General features: G+C 50.2%; 1 protein-coding gene across 7 annotated transcripts in view; it reads right to left on the bottom strand.

Moving 5' to 3' along the window:
- Nucleotides 1-21,452, bottom strand: part of Ccdc63 (coiled-coil domain containing 63) — a 40,802-nt gene that overhangs the window by 5,154 nt on the left and 14,196 nt on the right. For all 7 annotated transcript variants that reach the window (XM_046446260.2, XM_058579874.1, XM_058579875.1 and 4 more), the window contains 6 exons: nt 19,234-19,423; nt 12,754-12,873; nt 9,160-9,341; nt 7,385-7,566; nt 3,662-3,882; nt 1,857-1,931 (listed from right to left, as the gene is read on the bottom strand). In XM_046446260.2, the coding sequence (XP_046302216.1) occupies nt 1,857-1,931; nt 3,662-3,882; nt 7,385-7,566; nt 9,160-9,341; nt 12,754-12,873; nt 19,234-19,423 (970 nt within the window). The remainder of the gene's footprint in view (nt 1-1,856; nt 1,932-3,661; nt 3,883-7,384; nt 7,567-9,159; nt 9,342-12,753; nt 12,874-19,233; nt 19,424-21,452) is intronic.

Here is a 21,452-nt window from a genome sequence, read left to right as displayed (position 1 = left end):
CTGGGTGACACATTGTGGTCACCAGGGAGCTTTACAATATTTGCAACCTGTGCTTCACCCTCTGGGGGTCAGATCTCACTGGCTCCAGTTGTGACCAGTTGTGACCGGCGCAGCAGGGAACTTTGAGGACTCCAGGGATTCTGACCTGCGGCTGGAAATGAGAATGGCTGCATCCCATCCTGCCTCCCGCTCCCTGAGTTCTCGGACTGCAAAGCAGGCCTGGGCCCTAGGAGAACCACGGAGGGCCACACGGGGCTCAGGAGGTCACAGGCACAAGTCACGGTTTTACAAGTCTCCCCAGCCATGAGCAGCAGGTAGGATGATTGTCCCATTTTACAGATGAGAAACCTGAGGCTCAGAGAGGTTATCTCACTGTTCCAAGGTCACACAGCTAGGAAGCAACTGTTCTGAGAGCCTTCCCAGGATCCCAGTGAGGGAGTAGGCTCACCCCTTCTCCCAGAGGGGCAGAAACTGGTGAAAGGAGGGGTAGGAAAACCTGGGAACCTACTGCTATTAAGACAGATTCTCCCGCTTAGATATTTGCACTGGAAAAGGAGTCCCCAAGTCAAGCTAAAACCTAAGGAACAAAGAGCTAATGCAGGGACCACAGGCAGAGGGGGGCTAGCAGCCTCTCCACTGCCCCCCCACCCCGGCAATGCCTGTCTCCACCCCAAAGAAGAGTCTGGACTCTGGGTGGCCCCAAGCGAGGATGTGGGACCGCAGGCAAGTATTCTTCGTTGGGGTGGGAGTCCTCCTAAGACCTGGATCCTGCCTGGGGGTCTGCAGGGCCCCTTCGCCTTCCCCCCTCGCTACGGCTCTGAGCCCAAGCACCTCGGTGGCAGCACGTGCTCTGCTGCCCTCCAGTGGTCAGTCGGAGGATAGCACCTTCATCCATGTGGAGCCGGTGTCCCAGGGACCCTGACACAAGCCACAAAGGGGGAATGGGAGGTGCCCCAGGAGAACGGTTCCTGGGCCAGGAACTCTGGATTAGAGGAGGAAGTTGGTCAGACCTCCTGAGAAGTTCAAGGTTTTGACAAGTATTTGCTATCCATTCTCCCCTTATGCCTTAATGACAAGACCTGACTGACTGTGGGGTGGCAATGAGGGCCCCTAAGTTATATTCCAAACCTGTTTTGCAACATGGATGGCCAATGAGATGTAAATACAGAAATTATTTAGCTGAATCTTCTGGAAAATAACTTAAGCTGGTTGACAGATAGCAAGACCCCCTCCCCCACCCTTTATGTTTGTTTACTCCCCAGTTTCTCCCTGCCTGGAATGTATATGTGATGGCTGGACCTGTGGAAGCTATGATGCAACCACAAGGAGCTGCTGGGATTACAGGTATGCTCCAATCAGGAGTTAAATGACCTGGCACATTTGGAATGTAAGCCACGCACACACTCAGGATGGCAAACTAGAAAGCTAGAAGGAGCCTGGGCCATGGATGACATCATGATGGAACCCTACCAGCCCTGAAGTGCCAATCTTCCGATGTATTTAACCAGGAAACTTCTGTCTTGCTTAGGCCACTGTTATCTTGGGTCCTTGTTATTAGCTGCCAAGTACAACTTAAATGTCATAACACATCCCAGCTCCTTTAGGTTGGTCAAGTGATTTTACCTCTGTGAACCTCAGTTTCCTCATCTGTAAGTTGGAGAGATCAACAGCGTCCACTTCCAAGCACTGAGTCCAGTGCCTGGCACATAGTACCTGCTCAGGAAACATGTCTGGATGTCACCCAGGCCAGCCTCGGGTCATGGGGCTAACAGCTTCCTGCTCCAGGTACCAGCTGACGGGCTGCCTGACCCACAGACAACAGAGACCCCCCATCCCATGCTCTGCACCCGGCTCACCTCGAGCTCCTTCAGGACAGAGCGGCTGTCATCGTGGGAAGACTGCTGCTGGGATCGCAGGTGGGTGATCTCATCCTGCCGGGGAGAAAATCCACTGTGATGAAACGGGGTGCTCCTCTCCCCTACCACACCTCAAAAGAAGCTGTGCCTCCAGAGGCCTAAGAGGTGTTTTTTGTTTGTTTGTTTGTTTTGTACCAGGGATTGAACCCAGGAGCACTTGACCACTGAGCCACCTCCTCAGCCCTTGTTATTTTTTATTTTGAGACAGGGGCTTGCTGAGTTGCTGAGGCTGGCCTTGAACTTGTGATCCTCCTGCCTCAGCCTCCCATCTGAGCTGCTGGGATTACAGGCGTGCTCCACCACACCTGGTCCCAATCAGGAGTTAAATGACCTGTTCAAGAGTCTTAGAACCTCAGAGCCGCTCCTAAGCTTCGGAAGTTCTGAGGTTTCTTAATGAAGAGCAGAATGATGGTATGGGAGGGTGTGAGGCATCCATTCTGGAGATTCCCTAGGGGGCTGTCACCAGCATCTTCTGTGAATAGTGGGGACCTTCAACCTGCAGTAATACGGAGTGTGGTCATCACATATGGGTATTAGAATGTGGCTAGTGCCACTGAGGAACTGGTTTTTCAATTTTATTTAATTGCAATGAATTTAAACTTAAATAGCTACATGTGGCTAGTGGCTACTGCACTGGTCTGGGCAGCTCCGGAGCAGGAGTTCTCAGACTCTAGCAAGAATCCCCTGGAGGCTTGTGAAAACGCTGATCACAGAGTTTCTGAATCCAAGAATGTGCATTTCTAACAAGGTCCCAGCTTCAGAGACCACAGGGAAGCCGGGTCTTCAAGTGGTGTATGCCTGTAATTCTGGCAACTTTGGAGGCTGAGGCAGGAGGATGACAAGTTGGAGGCGAGCCTGGGCAGTTTAGCAAGATCCTATTTCAAAATAAAAAGGGCTGGGGATGTGACTCGGTGGTACAGTGCCCGGGTTCAATCCCAGTACCAAAAAAAAAAAAAAAAAAAACCCTGGAGTCCTCACATCTTTTGCTATGGCTTGTCCTTGTCCCACTGGGTCTAGAGAGACGCTCCCTCCTGCAGAGTGGAAACTCAGGCCTCACCTGCCCACTCTCCCTTCACCGCGCTCGGCCCGCAGAGCCCATGCAGTGCCGCACTTGACCACCAGGGGGCAGCGGCGATGCGCCGAGCCCGAGAGGCCTGGCGGGCTTGCGCGGGCCAGTAGCGAGCCTGGCGCAGACGGCGGGGGAAGAACTCGGCTTCGCGGGGGAATAAGGGCCAGAGTGGTCAGATCTGATTTTCCAAGAGAAACAGGAAATGCGATTTGCATGTGGAATATACTGATTTTTCAAACGTTGGAAACTAATAAATTAGCAAATTAGCAAGTGGAGGAGCAAAAAAGAAGGCAGGCTGCATTTGTCCAGTCTGCAGCCTGGGACCCGCCCTGCAGCAGGGGAATAAGGGCCAGATATATCATAAATAGTAAATATTTTATGCTTTACATCTCTCTGGATTATAAAGTATGCCATGGATTATAAGTGTCCCTACTGGAGATAGAGGGGACCCGAACCCATTAAATGTACGTCTTAAATGAGACACAAATGCCAGTTTCAGAAAAGTTAGATCGTAGGGGGAGTGCGGGGGACACACAGCGATGCTTGCTAGGCTGGTGTGACCTTGGGGCCCTTTTCACTTCAGAGTATGTCTGGAACATCCCAGGGAGGCTGCCCTAGGGAGGGCTGCTGTGGGAACAGGTGGTCCCAGACCCAGGCAAACAAGAGCTGTCCCAACCTGGATCCCTTGGGTCTTCTTGTTCATCATCTCCATGTCGTTGTTGAGCTCCATGATGTAAGTAAACCGGGCAAAGTTCTTCTCCTCCTTGGCCAGGAAATCCTCAATGAGCTGGCTCAGGTTCCCATCCTCCACCAGCTTCATCAGCCGGAGGTGGGCCACCTGGTAGCTCTCAAAACTCTCTCCCTTGCTATTCTTCCTTTGCCTTTTTGTCTTGAGAGCTAGAGAAGAAACAGTGACAGTGAGGAGCCCTTCTGCTCCGGGTCAGGCAGATAGCGTGTGCTCCACAGCATGGTGGCCCTGTCCCGGGAGGGCGGGCGCTGGGTTTTTCCAAAAGATGGATTACAGGCGTGGGCCACTGCACCGGGCTTCTGTGTTTCCACTTCACCAAGACCTAATTCAGTATTCACTAAGTGCCAGACCCTGGGCGAGGCTCTGCTGACACAAAACCCTGGCCCCAGGGAGCTTTTCAAGGAGGAGTCAGACAAAGAGAGGAAAGAAAACAAGATATACAAGTAAACAGAAGAAGAAATCCGCGTATTACCATTGCGGCTGGAAGAAGGCACATCAGGCACGGAGATGGGGGTCCTGCGTTAGGTGGGTAGCCAGGGAAGGCCTCTCTGTAGAGGTGACGGTTGAGAAGAATGAAGGTCAAGGCAGTGGCCAAGTTAGTCTGGGGACAGAAGATTCTTAGGAGGGCTCAGAGCTTGGTGAGTTCAAGGAATGAGAACCTTCAAGGAAGTTCTTCTCTGAGTCTCACTCTCACTACCCTAGAATCACAGAATCCCTGAACCTAGACTTATCTCTCTGATTTGGCCTCCACATGGCAATCAGAAGGTTCTTTCTAGGTCTTTCTGGGCACATGACATGATGTGGCTCACATGATGTGGCTCCTCATGGTCCTTGGGGTCAAGCTGAAGTTTCTCAGCATCATTTATGATCTGGTCTCCTCCAGGGCCTCCTGTGACAGGTTCCCTCGTGTCACCTCCTCCAACAGGCCCACCCTGACCACCCTAGATAAAGCAGCCCTGGGTCACTGCCTGTCAATTACCCTCTTTTATTTTCTTTGTGCTCTTGGGTTTCTGAGAACCAAAGAATCAACTTTAAAAAGAAGTTTAAGAATCTGCTTAACTTCTGTGTTTTATTTTTATTTTTTTCAAATTGAGGGGTACCAGGGATTGAGCTCAGGGGCACTTGACCACGGAGCCACATCCCCAGCCCATTTTTGTATTTATTTAGAGACAGACTGAGTTGCTTAGGGCCTCGCTGTTGCCGAGTCTGGGTTTGAACCCGCGATCCTTCTGCCTCAGCCTCCGGAGCTGCTGGATTACAGGCGTGGGCCACTGCACTGGGCTTCTGTGTTTTCTCACTTGTTGGATCCCCTGAAGGGTCAACTCTGTGAGGACAGGATCTCTGTCTTATTCCCACTGTGTCCTTTCTGCCTCTCCAGCTCCTGGCATGTGGTCAGTTGGTCCCTCAGTGTCCCTGGAGGACTGACTCCAGGACCCCTCTGCACTCCAGCCCAGCCGTCCCACCCCCAGCCTTGCCTTGGCTGCTCTTGCTATCTGGATGCCTGGTGCCTGCACCACTAGTCTTGTGTCCCCTCTCCTGAGACCTTCGTTGGCCTCCTCCATCCCGTGTCTGTGTTTCCTCCCAAGGGTCTGCCCAGTGCGAAGTGTTTGTGTCCTTTGTATGTGTGTTTTCCAGGGCTCTGTACCCAGAATGTAAGCCACACGACATCAGGGATGTTATGGTTTGGATGTGATGTGTCCCCCAGAAGCCCAGACGTGAGACAAGGCAGGAAGGTTGAGAGGTGAAGTGACTGGCTTATGAGGGCCTCAACCTAAATGGTGCACTGACCCCGAGAGGGTGGTAGCTGTGGGCAGGTGGGTGTGGCTGGAGAAGGTGGGTCATGGGTGTGATCTGGGGGTATATGTCATCCTGGGTGACATCCTGCTTCCTTGTGGCCGTGTCCCAGCTGCCCTCCTCCGCCACCCTCTTCCGCCACCATCCTCTCCCGCCATGATGTGAACCTCACCTTGGGTCCAAAGCAATGGGATGAGCCATCCATGGACTGAGACCTCTGAAACTGTGATCCCCAAATAAACTTTTCCTCCTCCAATTTTTCTTGCCAGATCATTTGGTCACAGTGACAAAATAATTAAAAGCTGACTAACAAAGGGTGAACACAGTTGTGGTCACTGCTCCCCTCTGGTCTCCAGCATGGTGCCCGTTTCAGGCTGTAGTCAGGAAGTCTACTAAAGATTAGAAATGGATCAGGTGGGTGGACAGTTGGATGAGGGGTCCAGAGATCACAAAGAACATGACCCTGACAGATCATTCTGAGGGCAAAGGGCACAGGAGGGACAGGACTAAGAATGAGGAGAGTAGTGGTGGGGGCGGACACATCTGGGAGGGAGCCCTGGACCTGCCACTCACATTGCCATGGACCTCTGGGGGTCAGTGACAGAGCCCACTTCTCATGCTGTCATGGGGTCATGTGGAACTCACATGTGCCAAGCACCTAGGAGAGGAGCTTGCACAAGCTGGTGGCCCCGTAGATGGACTGGCTCCAGGACCCCTGGATGATTGGCAGATGAATAGAGGGGTGATGGACAGGTGAACAAATTGGTGGGTGACTGACTGGGTGGCTGGGTGGGTGGGTGGACACAGGCCCAAAATGTGAAAAAGCTGTGGGTCGTTATCTTAGAGGAAGACATGGGCTCCTCAGAAGCTCTTCCAGCAATGACTGACCAGGAAGAGGCAGGAAAAAAACAGGGAAGAATGAATCCAAGGGCCCGAGGTGCAGCTCAGCAGGTCCTAGGCCCTGGATCCCCTCCCAGCACCAGAGAAAATGAAAACCAACATAGCGGAGGGGGGGGCGCTCTGGGAAGGGTGTGGCCCAGCAGGCCTCCCTCCCATGGCTCCCCATGGTCCTTGGGGAGTTTCTCAGCGTCATTTATGATCTGGTCTCCTCCTGGGCCTCCTGTGCTGTCGGCTGGCATCCCAGGACTCAGGGTGAACGGGTCCCGGTGCTTGCCCTAAGTGTTTAGGGGGCTCACCGCGCTGCACTGCCATGCCTGCCCTTGGGAGCACACGACTGTGCTGTGTGCTAGGCACAGGAGCCTAGGTGACAGGTCCCCAGGAACACAGTCTGTGTGTGCGCCCCTCATAAATGATGTGTGCCAGGTAAGGGAGGGGTCATTGCTCTGTATGGCTCTCCGTGAAGTGTGCGCCTCTGGTCTCCACCCCTCGGGCCCTTGCCTCCTGTCGATTTTGTGCCCTTTTACTGTGATACATCACCGCCATGACTGCGACCCTGTGCGGAGTCCCTCGGGTCCTCTTGGTGAGTCATCAAACCTGGCCTGGTCTAGGACACCCTGACACATAGATACTGCTTGGGACATGTTTATCCTAAAAATCTGGGCATTGTTTCTCTGAAATTTGAATTCAACTAGGCATCTTTTTTTTTTAATTCTTTTTTTAGTTGTAGATGGACCCAGTCTCTTTATTTATTTTTATGTGGTGCTGAGGATGGAACCCAGGGCCTCAAGCATGTGAGGCAAGCGCTTTACCGCTGAGCCCCAGCCCAGCCCTATTATTTTTTTGTGCTAAATTTGGCGATGCTACCACAAGGAGACTGGGGAGCGCCGGGGGGTGGGGTGGGGGGTGGGGGAGTGGTGGGGGTGTGGGGGTGTGGGGAGGTGTGTGGGGGTGGTATACCTTCTTTCTTTTTCGCGTCCTCCTCCAATTCCATGCGGTCCTTCAGCTTGACGTGCAGGAAGGACTTGAGCTTGGCCTCGAGGTCGTAGAGCCGCTCCAGCTCACGGATCTCCAGGTTGTACTCAGAGATGTCCTTCTGCTGGCGGTCCTTCATGGCAGCCATGCGGGCCATGGCCTGCATGCTGCGAGGATACAGGGGCTGAGGTCCCCAGGCACCTCACTCTCTTCCCTTCTCCCTGTGGCCCTGGGGGCTTCCTGTCTGGCCAGCAGCCACCAGGTCTCCTACTGACCAAGGACTTTAGGAGTGGAACAGACTAACTTACTGGAACAACTGGAGCTGCAAGCTCTAGGCCATGCACAGGAAGTGTGTTTTCCCATTGTCATCTCTGTCTCATCATCATCCTCACTACCAGCACCACTGTCATTATCATAATCATCACCAGCATCATCACCACCACCATCACCATCATCACCATCACCACCATCGTCACTGTCACAGCCATCACCACCATCATTATCACCATCACCATCACCACCATATCATTACCATCATCACCATCACCACCACCATTATGTTACCACCATCACTACATCACCATATCATCACCATCACCACTACCATCACCATCACCATCACCACCATATCATCACCATCACCACCACCATTACCATTACCACCATCACCACCATCATCACATCACCAAATCTTCACCATCACCACCATCATCACCAAATCATCACCATCACCACCATCACCAGCACCATCAACACCATAATTACCACATCACCATCAATATCACCAACCACCATCACCATCACCACCATCACCAGCACCATCAACACCATAATTACCACATCACCATCAATATCACCACCATCACCATCACCACCATCATCAGTGTCACAGCCATCACCACCCTCACCATCACCACCATCATTATCACCATCACCATCACCACCACCATCATCACTATCATCACCATCACCATCCATCACTATACCATCACCATCACCATCACCACATCACCATATCATCACCATCACCATCACCACCACAATTACCATATTACCATCAACATCACCACCATCACCGTCAACACCATATCATCACCATCAACAATGTCACAACCATCACCATCACCATCATCATCATCACCATCAACATCATCATCATCAACATCACTACCGTCATCATCACAATCACCACATCACAATTAACATCACCACCTCCACCATCAGCACCGTCATCACCACCACCACCATCACCACATCATCATCAATATCACCACCATCATCATCACCACATCACCACCACCACTACCTGACAGTCACCGTGACCCAGGCGCTCCTTCATCTTATTGACCCTCTTTCCCACCTAAAGAGATCCTACAATGATGTGAAGCGATGGAGCAAAGATTCAAATCCAGATTCCTCTCACTCTAACACCTGCTCTCTCCACAGCCCAACTGCAGGCCACAGAGAGGCGATGGAGACAGTCCCTCAGGACCAAAGGCAGGGGCTCCTGAGGGGACAGTATCAAATAGAGGTCTGCGTATTAACTCCAGCACACCCTCCACTTACCTGGATTTCAGGTAAGTATTTTAGTGTCTCTAAGCCTCCTTGTCCTGGTCTGTAAAAGGGGGACCTAGGGCCGCTGTGAGGGCTAAAGTCACACACAGCCTCTGGCCTCAGCTGCATGCTGTCAGTGCTCAGAGTCATTGGGTTTATGGTCTAAGGTCCCCCAACACACCGCAGTGGGCACCTCCCCAGCACACCTCTGCTCATAGGCCTGAGAAGACTGCTCAATTGCTAAGTTCATGGTTTTCTTCTGCGACAACAGGCTCTGGCACAGCTGCTGGTAGATGTTGTCATAAGTGGCCTTCTCAAACCGCAGGTTCTCAATCTCCTGACGGAGCTTGGCGTTGCTAGTCAGCATCTTATCAAAGTGCTCAGTGACCTGTTGGAAGGGCTGTGTTTCAAAACAGGGCTGCTCTCTGGGCTGTAAGACAAGCGTCCAGAAGGCAGATGGAAGGTGGGAAGGTCCCACACGCTGCCTCACATCCCAGGCCATGGAACAACCATTGGGGAGCACCGGGTGATGGTGGAGTGGGCCACCAACTGGCTAAGTGGCCTTTGCTGGATTCTTTTCTCTGGATTTCAGATTCCTCAATGACTTTTAGACCTAATTTCCAGTTTGGGGTCACTACATGAGAGACAGGAACAAGTTAAATGACACCATCAGAAATAACTGGCCAAGCTGGCCATGTGGCACATGCCTGAAATCCCGGTGACTCTAGAGGCAGGTGTAGGAGGATCGCAAGTTTGAGGCCAGACTCAGCAACTTAACAAGACCCTGGTGCTTACAGCTAGATGATTCTCTGTGGCGGGGGCTGGGCTGGGCTTCTTAGCATGTTAAATATCACTACCACCCACCCCCAATCTAGCTGTGACAAGCTAAAGTGTGTCCCTCAGAAGGCAATGTCCCTCTAGCGGCAAAATCATTCTTGATTAAGAGCCACTATTTTAAATTTAAAGAAACTTAAAAGACCTAACAATTGTATGAACCTTGCTTGAACCAACTTTTAAAGGACATTTTTTGGTTCAACTAGAGAAATTTTAGTAGGGATGGGGTATTGGGTCATGTGAAGGAAATACTCATTTTGTAAGATGTGATATTGATATTGTGATTATGAAAGCAAATGTTTAATTGTAAGAGGTGAAACTGAAGAAATCAGGGCTAAAATGTCATGATACCTATAATTTACTTTAAAATACTCCAGGGTGAAAAACGGTAAAGCCATTAAAGCAAATCATTAACAATTATTAGATCAAAGTGATAGGTATGTGGGGGTTCATTATTTTATTCCCTCTAATTTTTTTTTGTACATCTTCATAAATTTGTCTTAGTTTTTTTAAAGAGTTTTTTTTTTTAAGTGATGTGGGTTACACTATGGGAATATGGGTTGGTGCAGTCACTATGGGAAACTTTATGGAAGTTTCTAAAGAAATTAAAAGTAGAATGACCCTATGACCCTCTTCTGGTATGAGCCCAAAGGAAATGTGATTGGCAGCTGGGAGCAGGCAGCCTTGCTCGCTGTAGCTGAGGCACAGCAACACCTAGTGTCCATGACGCGTGAACGGATCAAGGAACTTGAACACATGCATGCATGCACACACATACACACGATCAATATTCAGCCTTAAAAAAAAAAAATCCTACCATTTGCCACAGTATGAGTGGATCTGGAGGACATTACGCTACGTGAAATAAGCCAAACACAGAGGGACAAATGCTGTGTGATCTCACTTACGTGCAGGGTTGGCCACAGAACAGAAGTCACGTGACAGAGAGAAAGACAGTGGTTACAGGGAGGGGTGGGGAGCTTCAAGTCAGAGGATGCGAGGGAGCAGACGTGTCAGATGAACAAGTTAGAGTCGCAATGTGAGGATGATGGGTAATAAAGTCCTACTGTGTTTGGAATCCCTGGGAAGTGAGTAGATTGTAGCTACTGTCACCACAAAAACACACACAACCATATGACGTGATGGATATGTTAATTTCCTTTGCTACAGTTACCACTTTACTCTCCACATGTATTCCAGAACATCACCAACTATGCCTTAAATATACATGATAAAGCTTATTTTTAAAAATAATTTTTTAAGTTTTTTTTTTTAAGGTGATGTGAGCCAGGCATGGTGATGCAGATCTCTAATCCCAGCAACTCTGGAGGCTGAGGCAGGAGGATTGCAAGTTTGAGGCCAGTGTCAGCAACTCAGTGAGGCCCCTAAGCAACATAGTGAAACCCTGACTCGAAATAAAAAATATAAAAAGGGTTAGAGTGAATTTCTCCCATAGACACGGAAAAAGAAACAACTACAAAAGAGATTCCTGACAGTAAGGGCTTTGATCCCATCAAAGGTTTTCAAAGCACATTATGAGAGATGTTAGGTTTCTGCAGGGTCAAGGCAGGCTTAATTGAGGTAGCCAGCCATAAAATTTAAGGGAGCTCTCGTGGTCAAGTGTCAACACAGCATCTCCCCAAGCCTGAGCGTGAGCACCTCCTTAAATTTTAAACCCTGGACTCTTGGCAGGTTTCCCTGTGGGGTTCTCCAGCTGCCATAAAAGATGTGACCTACTGGGAGGGCTCTCAGGCTCTCTGGAGTAGGTGGAGATTTCAGGGTCATGGGTATTCTGGGATCCGGAAGTCATCTTTAGAGATGGCCCCTAATCCACTGGAATGCATAGCCAGTCCTGTCCAGTGTGAGGGGAAGAGGGGACCAGTTTGGGATACAAAATCACATCTCTCCGAGACATAAGAGGGGACACCTCGCTGCAGAGTGCCTGGGTAACGCCTGGTGGTCAGAGTTTGGGGGAAGCTAAGAGTTTTGCACAGTGAGGCAAGGACCTGTCCCCCTCTGGATGCAGGAGCTGCTGGGCTGTAAAGTGTCTCCGCCCAGCCTTCCTCCTCCTTCTCCTGATCCTCCAGGGGGAACCACCTCTCCTCACTCTGCTGCCACACAGTTTAGACTGGGCTGTCCCCTCTCTCTGCTACCACTCTGGGGGAGAGAAAGCCAACCAAGAAGAGTCACAGGCCTCAGGTCCCTGTATTCCATTCTTCTAACCACAGTGATTGGCTCAAGGGTGGGCACATGATCCAAGCTGATCCAATGGGAACCCCTCCCCTGGGACAGGCATATTAAACCCTTAGGAAAGAGATGCTCCCTTTCTGCTGGCGTTTGATCATGTCTGGGGCTACCTAAGGATGACGTTTACCCAGGGGAGAGATGGACAGAGAAGATGTCCAAAGGACATGTTTGGAGCACCTGCATCCAGCTATGCCTGAAGGCTCCACTTCTACCTCTGAGTTTTTCAGTTCTTGGACCAACACTTTCCTTTTTGTCATTGTTCTTTGGGGGTTTTGTTTGTTTGTTTAAAAGTCAGTTAGCAATTTAGAAAATCCTACTTAATACAAAAGTCATTGTGAATTGAGGATGATCATGTAAGGCCTAATAGCTAAGTGGATGATGTCGTTCAACAGCACAACAGTAAGTCACTGGCTATGACAAGAAGCAAGGTCTCACTGCCATGGTGGAATCTAATTCTGCTTGAAGAGGGTAGGCATCCCCCGGACGGTGGGGGTGGGGGTGGGGCGGATGGAAGACAGCAGCACATGCTAAGGTAGATGGGACAGAGTGCAGAGAGGGTAGATGGCAAACTCTAGACTGCTTCCTGCTCTGTGTGCCCATCACTGGTTCACCATCTCCTGGGTCCACAGGGAAATGGGTGTGGTCTGCCAATAGTTCAGAGGATGCCCTTCTTCACCATAAGCAAAGGGGGTGGGGGGAGAGGGGAGCACCCCACATACCCGATTCAGCCGGCTCTCCAAAATGTGTATCTGTTTCTGCAGTTTCTGTGGGTTGTTGGCCTTCTGCATTTTTGTGAAGATCTGTTTTTGGCTTGAGATTTTTTTTTCCATGTGAACAATCTGCAAAAGAGAGACGGAGCGCGAGAGCAGGCAGCTGTGTTAGCATCTGTAGGGGTATAGATTCCACAGTGGGCTTGCTGAAGAGGGCTAACGCAGAGATGGAAATACCCTTTCTTGTCCTGTCAATTCTTCTCTTTTGGATGTCTGCTCAGTTCAGCTTAATCTTAGTTTTGGGTAAAATGAGGCAATTTAGAGTGTAGGATCTTGGGCTGGGGCTAGGGCTCAGTGGAAGCGCACTTGCCTGGCATGTGTGAGGCACTGGGTTCGATTCTCAGCACCACATAAAAATAAAGGTCGGTCAACAACTAGAGTGTGGGATCTCACCTGTGCATGGAAATTCCACTCACCTGTGGGTATGGACTCTGCCTCCCTAAGCCATGGTCTCTAGCAGAAATGAGTGTACCCCAAGGGGCCATCTGGGACCTTGAGCAGGTGTTGTTTGGCTCTTGCAGAGCAAGCGTACTTTGGGCATTTAATGGGTTGGTCACAAAATGTCACACATGTCATGACATGTGAGGCAGCATCAGGCATTCAAGATGTGTCAGCAAACTGTCTTTTCCATGTAAATACACTGTATTTTTCATTCAATTCTAATAAAACACTGACTGATCCAGGAACAAAGTGACTTTATAAATCAGAAGAAAGGGCTGGGGATGTGGCTTAAGTGGTAGCCCACTGGCCTGGCATGCGTGAGGCACTGGGTTCAATCCTCAGTATCACATAAAAATAAAGATATTGTGTCCACCTAAAACAAAAAAAATTTAAAAAAATAAAATAAATCAAAAGAAAGCAGTTGGACTGAGGCCACAGCTCAGTAGCAGAGTGTTTGCATGTGGGAGACAATGGGTTAGATTTCAGCAAAAAAAAAAGGGGGGGGGGTGCAGGAGATGTAGCTCAGGTGGTAGAGGGCTTGCCTTGCATGCACAAGGCCCTGGGTTTAATCCCCTGTGCTACACACACAAAATAAATTGTTCTGGAACTTTACCAAGAGTTGGTCACCATGAAAACAGCAGCCCTTGGCCAAATCCTGCCCACTGTTTGTTCTTATTAATAAAGTTTTATTGGGACACATCCACAGCCATTCACTTACGTATTGTTAAGGCTGCTGCCTTCAGGCTACTCAGGTGGAGTGAGGTTGTTTCAACAGAGACTATAACTTACAAAGCTGAAGTATTGACTGTTTGGGCCTCTACAAAATGAGTTTCCTGGCCCTGTTCCCGATATACCACACTAGAACATTCAAATATGGAAATAAATTTAATTGTAGTGTAAATAGCTTTTCTTTTATTTCTTCTTTACACTATAATTAGGGCACCACAATGATTTAAAAGAGTAAGTAATCGGAACTTCGTATCATCTGTGAATTACAACAGGGTATTTATTGGTTGTTGAAAAGGGGTCTTGGCAAAGGATGTCGAATGAAAGGAGCCAGACATGGAGACATACTTTGAAAGTGGCCATTTACATGCTGTTCTATATGCAGGCAGAACAAATCCATGATGTGGGGATTAGGACAAGGGTTCCTCGGGAGTAGTTAGTGGAAGGGAAACGGAGGCAAGGCCCTGGTTTTAGGAAAGTCAAGTTCCTTGGTGAAGCCAGAGAAAGCAGTTTCAGTGGAGGGGACGTTGCTCCGAACACTGGGGACAGAAGTGGAGACAGCCCCAGCCCTAGAAAGGGAAGCAGAGAAAGTAGAAAAATCTCCCTGAAACTTCTAGAAAGGGGGAATGTGGGCAGTCACCTGCAATCCCAGGAGGGTTATGTTTTGTGTTTTGCTTGGTTTTTAGGTTATTTGAAGGAGGGGAAGAGAGGGACCCCTTGGAGAAAGAGAGCTAGGTGGAGAGCTAGGGGGCAGTTGCTCTGAGGCAAAGTTTCTTGGGGACAGGGGCTAGGGAGACCTTGCTCCGGAGACCTGGCCTTGTAGACCAGGTCACCTCCTCCTCTGAAGCAAGCAGATATGGCTTAGGGTGGAGGGACGCAGGGGGAGACACGGGGAAGGCCTGGCTGCCACAATCTTGACATCATCCACCTCTGTCCAGGGGACTTCTTGTTAAGAAAAAAAAAGAAAAAAGAAAACCCAAATAACTTAAATGCCCTGTGTTGTCCTGAATGGAATCCTGGGAGTGAAAAAGGACATGAATGGAAACACCAGTGAAATCCCAATAAATATGGTAGTCAGGTTCACAGTCATGTGCCAGGGTGTATTTCCTGGTCCTGATGAATGTCCTAAAGTAACCTAAGGTGGGGCTGGGGATGTGGCTCAAGCGGTAGCGCGCTAGCCTGGCATGCGTGCTGCCCGGGTTCGATCCTCAGCACCACATACAAACAAAGATGTTGTGTCCGCCAAGAACTAAAAAAGAAATAAATATTTAAAAATTCTCTCTCTCTCTCCCCATCTCTCTCTCCCCATCTCTCTCTCTCTCTCTCTCTCTCTCCTCTCTCTTAAAAAAATAAATAAATAAATACATAAAAAAACAATAAATAAATAAATAAATAAATAAATAAAGTAACCTAAGGTGAACAGCAGCATGAAGGGCCTGTAGGAAGCCTCTGTGTTAGCTTTTTAACTAACAATTTTTAATTAATAATTCTGTGGATTTAGAATTATTCCAAAATACAAAGTTTACTTTAAAAAAAATAGATAAATAAATACCCCTTGACTGGAGCCCCTTGGTTAGGTATTATGTTACCTGCAGCCCAAAGCATGCCTAACAGACACACTGTCCACTTTCTCCAATAGGACAATGAGCTGACTCTGATTTCAGATAAGTGAAATACACCCCATCCCAGCTGGCAGGGGAGAATTTTGATGTCTCTATCCTTCAGCCCCAGAGTCCTACAAATGCCCCCCCCTCGGGGTCACTCTCCCTTAAACCTCACTCCATAGATGTTCAAATGTGTCATTTCCACCCTCTGCTAGAAATGGGCACAGCCAGCTGCAGTGTGCTCAGTCTACACCTAGGCAAAGATCCTTATTCTCCACCCACTCGTCAGCCCCACTGAGAAGGAGCAGTTTGACCAGAGTCCCAGGAGTCCCCAGGCTGGCCTGAAAATGTCCTCTGAAGAAAAGTGCCCTTCGAGACAGGCGAGGACCAGGTCCCAACTGTATCAGGGGCACTTTATCTTCTGGGGTTTGAGCTGTGACTAAGGGGTGAGGCTTTCTGGGGAGAACCTGGTATGTAAAGAAAGCAAGGAAATAAGGGGTCACCACCATTTAATCATCCCTTCAGAGTGAGAAGTTTGTCTAGAGGCAGCTGCTAGAATTCACCTTGGAGGATGATCTGAAGCCCAGGTCCTGTTCTGGGTTTGAGGGGTCCTCAGTGAAGGAGGCTTTGGTGCCTCGGGGTGAGTGACAGAGCTTGTCACCCACACTGAGTCTGCCTCTGGCTGGGGTCAGAGACCCCTGAGCCAAGATTAAGCTGCTGAATTCTGGAAGCAGTTGTGTCAGGGGTCCTGTGTCAGCACCCCTGAGTTTCAGTGCCCTTCATTTGTCCCCACACCTTCGTGAAGTCTCTAGGGCACAGTCCCAGCTGTCACTTTGAGACACAGAAAGATAAATCTATTGCCTGCAGTCACAAGCTATGGCCAGGTGGCTGGCATGAAATAGCAATGTGAGCCAACTAAAAGAAAACACATCCTGGGTTTCAGGGGGAAAAAAAAAAAACAATAACACAGAGTGGTTGCACACCTGTAATCCCAGCCACTCAGGAGGCCAAGGCAGGAGGATCGAAAGTTAAAGGCCAGCCTCAGCAACTTAACCAGGCCCTAAGCAAATTAGACCCTGTCTCAAAATAAAAAGGGCTGGGGATGTGGTTCAGTGGTAGAGCAACTCTAGGTTCAGTCAGTCTCATCCCCCTCAAAATAAAACAGGCTGGCAGAGTGCTGAATTGTGCATCTGGAATGCTTCCCTAAAGACCTGTGTGTTGAAGGCTTGTTCCCCGAGAGAGGTGCTATTAGGAGCTGTGCCACCTTTAAGAGGTGGGGCCTAGCGAGAGGTCTGCAGGTCAAGGGGGCGTGTCCTGAGGGGGCTGGCAGGACCCAGCCCCTTCCTCTCCTTCTCTTTTGCTCCCTGGCTCACCACCATGAAGTGCTGCCTCCACGCCCTGACATCGCTGCTCTGAAGGGATGCTGCCCTCTTCACTGGTTACCCTGGAGCCACCAGCCTCTGCTCCTCCTGATTAAGTTCGCCATCCTGGCAGGATGCAGCTCTGGCGATGCTGGGAAGAGCCAGGAGCCTTGGGCTGAGCCGAAGGAGGAATGGATTCCCCAGCCTGGCGCTGTCTTCCAACACACTTGCTACATCCTCCCGGGGCCAGGAAGAGCCCCGTGAGGCTCCAGCGACCTCCTGCAAGGACGAAGCTCTGTCCAGGGGTGGAGGACACAGGAAGGGAATTCTGGAGCCTGCCCGTCCTGGGATGAGACGCAGCCAAGAGGCTCTGTATGGGGCCGTGACACCACGATCTTTTGAGGATCCCACACTAGGTTGTCCTCGCCTAGTGCTTCTCAAGACCCGTGTCCCATCTTTTCTTCAATTTCCCTCTTCACTTTTTGCCTCCTTCCTCACCCACCCATCCATGCTTATTAAACACCTGTTCCCGTGCCAGACAAGAGAAGGGCGACAAGCAAGGCGGATGGTCCCCGCGCTCAGAGAATGATAAGCCAGTCTTGGAAGTGAGCCTGGGAGGGCAATGAGCAAGGTGCTCCCGGCAGGCTCAATAGGGCCATCTAGTGGTGAAAGATGAAATAGTGCCTGAGCTGGGACCTTAGGGATGAATAGGAGGTCACCAAGCACAGAGGATGGGAAGGGCACCCCAGCAGAGGAACAGCATCTGCAAAGGCCTGATGAGAAGGAGGGCACTGTGGAATCAAAGGACATGAGGACCGAACACCCAGGTGCGGGTAGGGGATGGGGAGGCAGGAGGGCCACGGTGCAGCAAGGCCCAAGCCCACTACAGCATTTGGCCTGACGGCAGAAGATCACTGTCTGAGGCAGAGAAAAGATGTAATGAGATCTTTTGGATTCATTCAACCAGTTAATATTTATTGAGAACTTGCTGTGTGCCAGACAGGTGTGGGAATGGGCATTACCACGGGGACTGAGAGGACATAGTCCTACCCTAATGGATCAGACAGACTGATGAGACAGACATTAAGCCACCCCGTCTCAAGGCAGAATTGCAACTGTGAGCAGAGCTTAGGAGGGAGGTGCCGTGGGTGCCTTTGAAGAGGGTAAGGAAATGTGTTTCCCACCTGGGTGACCAAAGTCTTCCCTCCAGGTCTAGAGCCCTGATTGCCTGAGATCCAATTTCTCTCCTTGGAGGGCCAGTGATTGACTAAGCTGACATGGTCTCTTCCTCTCCTTTCCTCTGTCTACGCTGAAGGAGGGCTGGAGTGGGGATGCAACTCAACAATGGGAAACTGCACCAAGGCCAGGTTTTTGTGTTTTGCAGAACCACTGCCTCAAAATCTACTCCCTACCCTTTTCCATGCCAGAGACTGAGCTGCAAGGATTCAAGATGGCTCCCTAAGCAAGGATTGGAGGGTTAAACAGAGAGGAGTCGGGTCTTCCCTTCCTCCGGCTTGCTCCAGGTCCACCCCACATGCCCCCTGTAGCTGTCCTGCAGACTCTCAATGTGCTCACTCACACCCTTGAAAAGAGCCCCGCCTAAACCCTGGCCCAATGCCTGCTACTAAGGGTGCTGCCTGCTCCCGGACAGCAGCCTAACCCGTAGAAGAAGATACACTGTACCCTGGAGAAAAGACACATAGAAGGCCCCCGAGAAGACAATTGGGGTGGTGATGGGGGAGCATGTGCAAAGACCCTGAGGTGATCCAGAAAGGTGGGCAGGGATGGACCATGCAGGGCACTTCAATGCATAGTCAGGGACATGATCATTAATGCCACCCAGAAAATCTTAACTCTTTGCCATGGGAGGGTGGCACTTCCTGGACACCTGTGTGGATGGGTAGAGTCACATGACTATCTTGAGCCAATAAGGCTCCAGGGCCAGTGTGAGGCCCTCCAGAACTCTCTTCCCTGACGTAATACCTGGCAGTGTTCCAAATGGGTGCTTCCCACCCCTGGCCACCCATGGTACATATGCAGGAAGAGGCCTTCACTGTTTGAAGGCATGGAGCCTGGGGAAGGGTGGCGTTCGCTGCTGCAGCCTGACCCCACTGCCCCTGGTTGATGCCCCAAGGACAGGATTGTGGTGTCCTGGGATTAAGCCCAGAAACTAGGAGCCCCGAGGACACAAGGGTGGCAGCATTTAGGGGAAGTCAGGAGAAGGACAGAGTCAGTCTGCCTAAGGCATCCTGGGAATGCCTCCTCCCCTCCTGCTCTGGGTGACCTTTGAGTCGCACCTTCTCGTCCAGCTCCACCAGCAACTCCTTCATGGACTTAATCATGGCCTCGTAGTCTTCCCTGGCCTGCAACAGGAAACGCAGCTCAAGGTAGTTTTTCTGATTCAGATCCAAGTTCTTCGAGGACTTCAGGAGACTCAAAACCAGGGTGATCTCATTCTGCTCTGCTTGCAGGGCCTGGATTTCCTTGCTGTTGGAAAAGCAGCCTGCGGTTAACCTGGAACCTCAGGAATTACTTTCAAGGAACATTCTAGACACTGTAACTTGGGAAATGTGTTTCCCACCTGGTTGACCAAAGTCTTCCCTCCAGGTCTAGAGCCCTGATTGCCTGAGATCCAGTTTCTCTCCTTGGAGGGCCAGTGATTGACTAAGCTGACATGGTCTCTTCCTCTCCTTTCCTCTGTCTATGCTGAAGGAGGGCTGGAGCGGGGATGCAACTCAACAATGGGAAACCGCACCAAGGCCGGGTTTTTGTGTTTTGCAGAACCACTGCCTCAGTGTCCTTTGGGAGCCTGGGGAAATGCAGAATCTCAGGCCCCAACCTGGGACCTAGTGGATCAGATGCTCCTTGAGTGTTCCGCAGGCTCATAGAAGTGTTGGAAGCAGGGCTCAGAATGCTAAAGAATGTTCTAGGGAAGGGCTTGGCAAACCTCGTTCTATAAAAGGCCAAAGAGTGAATATTTTAGGCTTTGGGAGCCACGGGTCTCTCTTGAAAGCTCTGAATTCCCCTACAGTGTAAAAGTGGCCATAGACAATGCATAATCTAATAGGTATGGCTGTGTGCCAATAAAACTTTATTTACAGAGAGAGGCAGCCAGCCAGATCTGAACCCTGGGCCATGGCCTGCCAACCACTGTCCTGTAGGACATTCTGTAAGGATGGGAATGTCCTCTATCTGCACCATCCAGGAATACCCATGGAGGCTCATGTGGCCAGTGCACATGGGAAATGTGACTCGAGCAACCAAAGAACTCTGTTTTCGATTCATTTAATCAGTTGCAACTTCAATAGCCACACATAGCTGGTGACCAGAGCACCTAGTCTTCTCAGCTTGCAACTGGACTTTCTCCCCTTCTTCAGCCCCTCCTGGAAGGGGGTCTTCCTTAAGGTGGAGAGAAAAGAAAGACCTCTCTACCTGAATCAGACATTTGGTACGGTGGTTAAAGCTAAAGGAAGGTTTGTCTGTTGTAGACAGCTCGGACTGGGTAAGAGAGTGAGGTACCCCTAGATTTTAAAAGTGCTCCCTCTCAGGGTGGTTTAAGTGAGGGGTGGGCACTTGGAAAAAGTGCCCTAGGGCCCTGCCCTCAGTTCTGGCTCTATTTATAGGTGCTAACTGTAAAGAAACTAGACTCCCTGCTCTTCCACCCCTCCCTTCAGTTCCACCAAAGTGAAACCAGATCAAATGGGGCGAAGTAGCCACACCAGGAAGGAGGCATCTCTTGATGTCCACCAGGCGTCTATTGGGAGTCAGATGGCCAGGCACAGATGTGCAGGTTGTGGGCAGCACCACCCTGGAGAATGCCCACAAAGCATCACAGATGTGTTGATTACACTTTTCTAGGAGACACTTTTTCTTGTTCTAATAAAATCCCTACGTAATGACCATTTTTCCAACAGATGGCAGTAAAGTGTCTTGGGAAAGGATGCCTTTTAAAAATTCACAGGGATGTCCCATGTGGACCAGCCCCGGCCCTGATTAAGTGAATCCAAGGGAAATCTAAGGAACCGTTTTCTCCATCCTTTGAACTTCACGCATCATCCAACAGTGAGATTTTCTAACAGTGAGCTTTCTGTAAACACTACGGATGTAGCTAAGGCATTAGATTCCCGCGGAGGGAATCTCAGAATTCCCGCTTCTGTTTGTTTATTCAACTCTAGGGAACACCTTTCTGTTGCCCAAAGAAATACACACACCGTTGTTTCTAGGGCAACCTAGTTTCATATATTCTATCATGAAGTTCCCCTAAGGACGCACAAATAGGGAAGGCCAAGGGTTTGCACAGCTCAAAGAACTCCCCCAGGCCGGGCCCAGGGCAGGGATAGCCCCTCCCATTTCTCCTTCCACGGCCCCGCCCCACTCAGCTGATTGGACCATGAATAGACACGTGACCCAAGCGGAGCCAATCACACTTCCCCTCTCTTGTGGGACTTTGGGAAGGATTTCAGACTGTGGCCCTGGGTCACTGGCAAACTCAAGAGTTGGGGACAATCATTTTCTT

The sequence above is a fragment of the Marmota monax genome, unplaced genomic scaffold (genome assembly GCF_021218885.2).
Source record: "Marmota monax isolate L192 unplaced genomic scaffold, Marmota_monax_Labrador192_F-V1.1 WCK01_AAM20220418_F8-fsc00092, whole genome shotgun sequence".
Lineage (NCBI taxonomy): Eukaryota > Metazoa > Chordata > Mammalia > Rodentia > Sciuridae > Marmota > Marmota monax.
Note: the sequence above shows the minus strand (reverse complement) of the source record. Positions and strands in the feature narration are given on the sequence as shown.